This window comes from Onychostoma macrolepis, unplaced genomic scaffold (assembly GCF_012432095.1).
Source record: "Onychostoma macrolepis isolate SWU-2019 unplaced genomic scaffold, ASM1243209v1 Scaffold130, whole genome shotgun sequence".
NCBI lineage: Eukaryota > Metazoa > Chordata > Actinopteri > Cypriniformes > Cyprinidae > Onychostoma > Onychostoma macrolepis.
Window position 1 is genome coordinate 1,331 of NW_026704632.1, and position 9,735 is coordinate 11,065.

The 9,735-nt window shown below is 40.7% G+C and overlaps 1 protein-coding gene across 1 annotated transcript; it reads right to left on the bottom strand.

Annotated features, from left to right (window-relative positions):
• Nucleotides 1-4,765: 4,765 nt before the first annotated feature.
• Nucleotides 4,766-6,975, bottom strand: LOC131535085 (zona pellucida sperm-binding protein 3-like). The gene is made up of 8 exons (XM_058768168.1): nucleotides 6,403-6,975; nucleotides 6,034-6,152; nucleotides 5,848-5,951; nucleotides 5,599-5,776; nucleotides 5,248-5,365; nucleotides 5,081-5,163; nucleotides 4,928-5,019; nucleotides 4,766-4,858 (listed from the first exon to the last, which is right to left on the bottom strand). Exons 1-8 carry the CDS (start codon nucleotides 6,949-6,951, stop codon nucleotides 4,779-4,781), a joined length of 1,323 nt encoding a protein of 440 aa, XP_058624151.1. The 5' UTR covers nucleotides 6,952-6,975; the 3' UTR covers nucleotides 4,766-4,778.
• Between the last annotated feature and the right edge of the window lie 2,760 nt (nucleotides 6,976-9,735).

The following is a 9,735-nucleotide window of genomic DNA, read 5'->3' on the forward strand; positions in this document are numbered from 1 at the left end:
TTCTAGTAAGGACTCTAGCTGCTGCATTTTGGACTAACTGTAGTTTGTTGATTAAGCGTGCAGAACAACCACCCAATAAAGCATTACAATAGTCTAACCTTGAGGTCATAAACGCATGAATTAACATTTCTGCATTTGACGTTGAGAGCATTGGTCGCAATTTAGATATGCTTTTGAGATGAAAAATGCAGTTTTACAGATGCTAGAAACATGGCTTTCAAATGACAGATTGCTATCGAACAGCACACCTAGGTTCCTGACTGATGAAGAAGAATTGACAGAGCAGCCGTCAAGTGTTAGATAATGTTCTAGGTTATTACATGTGGGGTTTTAGGTCCGATAATTAACACCTCTGTTTTTCAGAATTTAGCAGTAAAAATTACTCGTCATCCAGTTTTTATATCGACTATGCATTCCGTTAGTTTCTCAATTTGGTGTGTTTCACCGGGCGAAGAAATATAGAGCTGAGTATCATCAGCATAACAGTGAAAGCGAACACCATGTCTCCTGATAATATCTCCCAAGGGTTACATATAGGCGTGAAAAGTAACGGCCCTAGTACTGAGCCTTGAGGTACTCCATACTGCACTTGTGATCGATATGATACCTCTTCATTCACTGCTACGAACTGATGGCGGTCAGATAAGTACGATTTGAACCATGCTAAGGCACTTCCACTAATGCCAACAAAGTTTTGTAGTCTATTCAAAAGAATGTTGTGGTCGATAGTGTCGAGCAGCGCTAAGATCCAGTAGAACTAATAAAGAGATACAACCACGATCAGATGATAGAAGCAGGTCATTTGTAACTCTAATGAGAGCAGTCTCAGTACTATGATACGATCTAAATCCTGACTGGAATTCCTCACAGATATCATTTTCTCTAGGAAGGAATATAATTGTGAGGATACTACCTTTCTAGTATCTTTGACAGAAAAGGGAGATTTGAGATCGGTCTGTAATTAACTAGATCTTTGGGGTCAAGTTGTGGTTTTTAATGAGAGGCTTAATAACAGCCAATTTGAAGGTTTTGGGGACATATCCTAATGACAATGATGAATTAATAATAGCCAAAAGAGGATCTATGACTTCTGGAAGCAGCTCTTTTAGTAGTTTAGATGGAATCGGGTCTAACATACATGTTGTTGGTTTAGATGATTTAACAAGTTTATACAATTCTTCCTCTCCCACAGTAGAGAATGAGTGGAATTGTTCCTCAGGGGGTCTACAGTGCGCTATCTGATGCGATACTGTAGCTGACGGCTGCAGGGATACAATTTTATCTCTGATAGTATCGATCTTGGAAGTGAAGTAGTTCATAAAGTCATTACTGCTATGCTCTTGGGAAATGCCAACACCTGTTGATGCTTGATTTTTCGTTAATTTAGTTACTGTATTGAATAAATACCGGGGGTTATGTTTGTTTTCTTCTAGAAGAGACGAAAAGTAATCAGATCTAGCAGTTTTTAATGCTTTTCTGTAGGATAGGGTACTTTCCCGCCAAGCTAAACGAAATACCTCTAATTTAGTTTTCCTCCAGCTGCGCTCCATTTTCCGGGCTGCTCTCTTTAGGGCGCGAGTGTGCTCATTATACCACGGTGTTGGACTCTTATCCTTAATCTTCCTTAAGCGTAAAGGAGCAACCGCATCTAAAGTGCTAGAAAAGAGAGTCCATAGTTCCTGTTACATCATCAAGTTGTTCTGAGCTATTGGATATGCTGAGGAACTGAGATAAGTCAGGAAGATTATTTATAAAGCAGTCTTTTGTGGTAGAGGTAATGGTTCTACCATATTTGTAACAAGAAGTTGGCTTTACAGCTTTAGCTATATGGAATATACAGGAGACTAGATAATGATCTGAGATATCATCGCTCTGCTGCAAAATTTCAACGCCACTGACATCAATTCCATGTGACAGTATTAAATCTAGAGTATGATTTCGACAATGAGTAGGTCCTGACACGTGTTGTTTAACACCAATTGAGTTTAGAATGTCTATAAATGCTGATCCCAACGAATCTCTGTCATTATCAACATGGATATTAAAATCACCAACGATTAGGACTTTATCTGCAGTCAGCACTAACTCCGATAGAAGATCAGAAAATTCTTTAATAAAGTCTGTATGGTGCCCTGGTGGCCTGTATACAGTAGCCAGTACAAACATCACAGGATTTATCATTAACACTTGTTTCTTTGGATAACGTTATATGAAGCACCATTACTTGACGAATTATACTTGAAACCCAACCTCTGAGAGATACTGAAAATATTTCTATAAATTGTAGCAACACCTCCCCTTTACCTTTTGGACGCGGTTCATGTTTGTAACAGTAATCTTGGGGTGTAGACTCGTTTAAAGTAATGTAATCATCTTGTTTTAGCCAGGTTTCTGTCAGACAAAGCACATCTAGTTTATGGTCAGTGAACATATCATTTACAAAAAGTGCTTTTGAAGAAAGGGATCTAATATTTAATAAGCCAAGCTTTATCATGTGTTTATCTGTATTATATCGTTTTTTATTTGTTGAACATCAATTAAATTGTTACTATTACTTTGGTTTGGATGTTTTCTGTATTTTCTAGTTCGGGAACAGACACAGTCTCTATAGTGTGATATCTAGGTGAAAAAGTTTCTATGTGCTGAGAGTTAACTGACTTTGGTGACGTGAGGTGGCTAGCAGGCGATCGGTTTAGCCAGTCTGTCTGCTTCCTGACCTGGGCTCCAGTTAGTCAAGTACAAACTCTAAGACTATGTGCCATATTTCTAGAGAGAAGAGCAGCACCACCCAGGAGGGATGAACACCATCTCTTTTCAACAGGTCAGGTCTGCCCCAAAAATTCTTCCAATTGTCTATAAAGCCTATGTTATTTTTCGGGCACCACTTAGACATCCAGCCATTAAGTGGCGACAGTCTGCTATGAATCTCATCGCCACGGTAAGCAGGAGCGGACCAGAGCATATTACAGTGTCTGACATCGTACTTGCAAGTTCACACACCTCTTTAACATTATTTTTGGTGATCTCCGACTGGCGAAGTCGAACATCATTAGCGCCGACGTGGATAACAATCTTACTGAATTTACGTTTAGCATTAGTCAGCACTTTTAAATTTGCCAAGATGTCAGGCGCTCTGGCTCCGGGTAAACAATGGACTATGGTGGCTGGTGTCTCTATTTTCACGTTCCGTACAATAGAATCGCCAATAACTAGAGCACTTTCATCAGGTTTCTCAGTGGGTGCTTCACTGAGTGGGGAGAACCTGTTTGATGTTCTGATCGGAACGGAAGAGTGGTGTTTTGACCCGCGACTATGCCGCCTCACTGTCACCCAGTTGCCCTGCTGCACGGGCTCAACCGAAACCGAACAATGTACAGGACTCCCTGAGCTAGTCGCATCCAAAGCAGTATCTACAGCCCTCACATTCTTACTGTCCTCAACTAAAGTTTGGATGCGTGTCTCTAGTTCTAAAACCTTCTCTGTCAGCCTAACTATTTCCCTGCATTTATCACATGTGAATCCCTCGCTGCTGACAGAGACAGATAAACTATACATGTGGCAAACAGAGCAAACAATAATAGCAGGAGAAGAAGCCATTACTCACCGTGATTGATGAATGATACCAACTTAACTTACCACTTACCACTGTTGTTTGATGAGCTCGTGAAAAACGGAGCGAGGAAAAAATAAAATAGGCGCGAATAGAAATGCAAATGGAACCGCGAGTGACAAGCTAACGGGCTAACAAGCTGCACTTGCGGTTTTTAAAGGAGAACGATCAAATTAGTTAGAAAGATTACACCAGAAATATGGTGGGAATTAAGTTATATATTATCACTTTAGACAAGAGGGATTGAAAGTAAGGTAGAGATTCAATAAAAAGCGAAGGTACATGGAGCTACAAACACAAACCTCTCAGCAGCACAACAGACTGAAGCAATCGAACTCAGAGGAGCAATCACAAAGTATGTGATTTATACACTACAAATCAGGGGCGAATAGTGAAACTACTACGCAAGAAAGTGCCTGACGTTTTGCACAAGTGACATACCAATATACTTGAAAAGGTCATCCACACATCTTAATTCCAGACAATATTAAGGTTTCACTCCAGTGTAGTCAATTTTCTTTTATTAAAATTGATCTGCTACTGCACAAAAACCTTACATCAGTACAGGTTCTGCAAGTTTGGCACACTAAATATTAAACCGAACTTAAATGAGATGCTTGCCATTCTCCAAGTGAAAAAAATGCCAGTGTTGATACTTTCAGGTTGAAAACTGGGAGTATGCTTTTTATCAGACCTATTTTTTTTTTTAAATTGCCTGTACCAGCAGGTCCCCCACTCTGGTCAACAAGGTACAGTATATTGGGAAACAAATTTAAAACCATGATCAAACCTATTTGGGGGATGCAGGGACAAATGAAGCTACTCATTTGAAGTTACCAACATATGGGGAGAAAACGTCACTGCATAAGACATGCAAAATATCTGCAGTGCTTCAAGGAAGTGGGTGTTCAAGCAGAACTCTTTTGGAACAAACTCCAATTAGTGGAAATCCCTTTATAGCTTCATAGGCAATGTATTCCACTTTTAAACCATTCTTCAAACGGTTCACAGTAGGTCTATCTAAAGGTTAATATGAAGTTCCCTACCGAGAAGAGGACTTTCCTTCAGGAAACAGAATAGGGATTACCAGTTTCCCCACTCTTACAGTACTCAATTGGTTAAACTAGACAAGAAAAACCAAACCAGAAACAAGAATAGATTTTTCCATTTATTGTGAACCAGCGAAAGTCTTCTGTCGCTCGCGAACCATTACAGGACCGAATGTGGCCTTGCCTTCCCACTGAACACCTAGAAAGAGAAAACCAGTTAATAACAGCACTTGAAGTGTCAGAAGCAATCTTAAAAGCAGCTACCTACCCCCAAAGGGATAAGCAGCAATTCCACCATCAGGACCACATGTTGAGTCACAGCAACCACAAGCCTGGTGGTTTCCATCAGCAGCAAACCACCTGCAAGCATTTAAAATAAGATACTGCACCTTCAACGCGTTCTTAAGTAGCATGAACATACCCATTGGCAAAGGAACAGGATTTGCGGAGAGCATCACTGGGTGCAGAAGCAAGAGTGGCCTTCAGAATACACATTATGTAGATCTGCAAGAGACAGCACAGGTAAGAGATACCAAAACCAGAGCAGATGGGAAGAGAAAGCACATTCATTCAACACTCAGTACGTACAAAAGGACTGTCTCCCTCCTGGAACATGAAGGCCTCCAGCTGGAACTGGATCTTGTCTTCCCGGGACCGAGGCATGAAGCGCGAGCTGGAAGCTGTAGCCTTGGAATCCACAAGGCACCTGAAAAAGTGGTGACAGAACTCAATGTTGACTCTAGCAGCAAGTCACTGGACCTTAATAGGGACCAAAAACAAAGAAAAAAAAACCCTGCTCAAGAACGCCAAGTGCCATGACCCAGTGATTCTCAGGTGATGGCAAAAAGCACTTACAATGAGGAACTCATACCGCTAGTCATTGACACTTGCCCTAGTTCTCAGTGACAAAGTGGTTACAGGGAGCAAACGCAACCTTACCCATTATTCTCAATGAAGGAATATCTCGGAAGAGCGGTCACATCAGGTACTTGAGTGGCCACACAGTGGTCCACAAACACACGCAGTGGGACGTGGTTGTACACCTTCACAGACGCCTCAATATTAATAATGTCACCCAGGAAATAGGAGTTTGAAGGCCTCTCATAGGACCAGTCATCTGCAAGAGGGAAGAACAGATTAGGCACAGCCTCATTCACAAGGCTTAAGGTCTAAAGAAACTGCACCAACCCATCATGAGCTTCAGGGAGAACAGCAAGACTTCCTCTCCAACCTCCGTTGATGCATAAGGGATCCAAGTTGGCCTCAAAGCATTACTGCTCACATTATGAAACCTGTGGTTCAAGGAGGTAGCAAATAAGTGGTCTTCCAGTTGCATCACCACAACAATGCTGAAAGTCACATAAGGTCACTCACCTTTGATAGTGGCATTGAACACCAACAACTGCACCATCTGCACGAGTAATCGGAGTGCCAGCGAGCGCCTCAGGTGTGTAGGTAAGAGCAAAGGTGTAGACAAGCTCATCCTCGGTCATCTGTAACAGATTTAAGTTGTTACAAAGTATTCTCAGCTACGCTCTTCAAAATAAAAAGGGGTTTAAGCAGCCAGGCCATAGAACCACTCTTGGTTCCTCAAGAAACCTTCCAGTGACCAATTCTTAAAAGAATTGTCCACCTTTAAGGAATGGAAAGGTGCCATGGACATTAAAGATTCAAGGAGCTATTGACAGCAATAGAGAACCTAATTTTATTGGTGTAATACAATAGTAAGATTTAACATCTTACCATCAACACACTGTTGCAGTCCTGCAGTTCATACTCAAAGAAAAGCACCCTGGAGCCAGGGACCCAGCCAACAACAGGACATCCTCCCAAAGACAGACCAGATGGCTGGATCAGCTGACCATTGCTAAACAAGTCCTGCTGTACCTCCACAAGAACCTGGTTCTCACCGCATTGAATAGCTGCACTACTGGGAGTCACAGGTTGCCTCAACTGGAAGTCCACCGCCACCTCGCTCTGCAGCTCTGGAACGATGGGAAACCTCCAGACCAAAGGCTTCACTGGACCCTGCAACACCTGCTTCTCCTGAACACCAAGAGGCTCTTGTGCAAATTCTCTGGAGACATGACTCTGAAACTGAGAAACCTTTTGTAAAGGGTTCCTGAACCCTTGAGAAGAAAGAGCAGGACCTCTGGAAGCTGGATCTGATTGCGGCTTCATGCTTCTTGGACTTTGACTGTATCTCAAACTTCCCCATGCATACTTCAGGTCAAAGACCACAATCATAACCAGCACTAACACACCTTGCAAAACACCCATCCTGACAAGCATTGACACAACACCACAATATCCACCAATACTCGTCTTTGGCATTAAGTACAGCTTTGAATTAAGGTGGCTCCTCCCCCTTCAGCTTAATTGATTACCTTTGATTCTCCTCTGGACCTGTAGAGTTTATGCATTAGCAAATGAGAAACTTCTAAAGTGTCACTAGCCAATAGAAAGCTTGGTATGAATCTGAGGGTTTTGTCTACACTCATTCAATTTTACAATTAAATTTTGACAGTTTGTCTATGATAGGCAATGTGATTTAAAAAGCACCTAAGATCACACAAATAATAGAGATTTTTCATAATCTCTCTTTTAGAAATTTTAGTTTATTATTAGAACAGCTCTGGAAAAAAATTGCATTAGATTAGATTAGATTCAACTTTATTGTCATTACACAAGTACAGGTACAGGGCAACGAAATGCAGTTTAGGTCTAACCAGAAGTGCAATAGCAGCAAGTGCAGTATATACAATGGTTGAATAAGTGCAGGACAAGGATATGTACTGAATATATGTATAAATATATATAGAAAGATGGTTATTAATATAAACAGAATTTACAGGTGATATGTACTATCAATATAATATATATACAGATGACTATTACTATAAACAAGGTGTAAAAGTGATTGCATATTGCAATTAGACGTACGGTGCAAAATGTTAATGTAAACATTGATAATGTAAACAACAGTCGGCAGTGCAAATGAGCATAGTCCAATTTAGGTATGGTAGTGCAAGATACAAAAGTAAACAGTTGTTACTGTAATAAAAATTTACATTCAGTAGTGCAAATAAGGCAGATGTGAGGTAGGAGAGAAGAGTTAATAATATATGAGGAAGTGGATCAACGGGGGTTAGAGTTCAGTAAAGAGACAGCTCTGGGGAAGAAACTGTTCTTTAGTCTGCTGGTCCGGAGGCACCTGAAACGCCTACCGGAGGGCAGGACAGAAAACAGTCTGTGGGCTGGGTGAGAGGAGTCCTTAAGGATGCTGCGAGCTCGATGCAGACAGCGTTTCCTCTGGATGTGTTCGATGGCAGGTAGTGGAGTCCCTGTGATGCGCTGGGCAGTTTTCACCACCCGCTGCAGTGCCTTGCGCTCCGCAACAGAGCAGCTCCCATACCATACTGTGACACAGTTGGTCAGGATGCTTTCTATTGCGCAGCGATAGAAGTTCACCAGGATAGCCGAGGAGAGCTGATTCTTCCTCAGTGTCCTCAGAAAGAAGAGGCATTACATCACTTTCTCACCAATGGATCATCTGCAGTGAATGGGTGGCATCAGAATGAAAGTCCATAAAAATATTTTTTTAAATAGTTAATAGTTTAATAGTTTTGAAGGGAAAAGCAGTGTTTGTAAAAAATCCATCAAGATGTTTAACTTTAAACGGTTGCTTCTGGCCAAAATATCCATAATCACACTGGCTTGTAAAGTGCTTGATCTGTGCATTCTTCTTTCCTCATTCAGATGAGACCACTGGAGGACGCAACATTATGGATGGATTCTAAGTTAAAACTCCTTGGGCTACAGCTGTGTCCCAAAGTTAAGTGCACACACTTCGAAGTGCACGGACTTGGAAGGCCACGAAGGACCCTCCGAAGTGCATGAGACGCTCCGCCTTCGCAGGATTTCCTAATTGCGCCACCAGGTGTTCCCGATTGCCGCTCCTGTCACATAGCAACGGTATGAGAGGAGAGCTGCCATCCTGACAGGACAGGTGGAGCCATAATTGCTGATTTTTGTTTTTACGTTTATGTCATAATCAGTGTTGGGCAGTAACTAGTTACCAGTAACTTAGTTACTGTACTAATATTACTTTTTGCAGTAACTAGTAGAGTAACTAATTACTAGTAAGATTTCAGTAATAATAATACAGTTGCCATCCATAAAACAGCTTAGTTACTTTTGATGTCTCAACCCTACTGATTTAAAATCCAACAATCAAATAATTCCTAGATTTATTTTCACGACTTACACATGCATGTGATGTCCCCAGTGCAGCAGACAAGCTTTGAATATGGAAAAGCTTACATTCAGCAGATAGAAATATTGCATTATATTGATTTTGTCAGGAAAAAAAAAAAAAAAAATCTGAACACTGTTGGCTTTACTTTACTCTGGCATTACATCCCACCCACATCCCTCTGATCAACATGTGGTACATTATATTACTATAATTAAAAATCTTTTTGGAAAATTAAAATGTTTCTTACAAACTTATGTGATTTGATAAAATACATAATGAAATATAATCGTATATGGGTAACGGAGAAATTATAATTAGCTTCAAGCTACACGTGACAATTAATGAGATTAATACAACACTTCTACTTGAATGTCACTATCAATCACTATTGAGTTGTTGGTTATAACTTCTGACTGCGATCCAATGTGGATTTTGGTCAAATGATGAGGAAGAAATGTGTTGTTTGTAACATTCTAGAAGAATTTTATCTGGAAGATACAGTTACAACTTCTGTGGGGCGTGAAGAAAAAGTAATGTAACTAACAGTGTAACTAATTACTGTTGCCAGAAAGTAATAAGTAAAGTAACAATATTACTTTTGAAAGGAGTAACTAGTAATGAGTAATATATTACATTCTTTGAGTAACTAGCCCAACACTGGTCATAATGGAGGAGACCGTGATTCGCCAAGACCGAGGCCAGGTAAATTACACTGGTTTGCTGAGTCCTTAATTGCCGGATTTTTAACTTTAAATGCAGGTCTTGGCTTTGCGCTTACTTGAATAATGTAATGATACATAAGAAAAACTACAAAACAC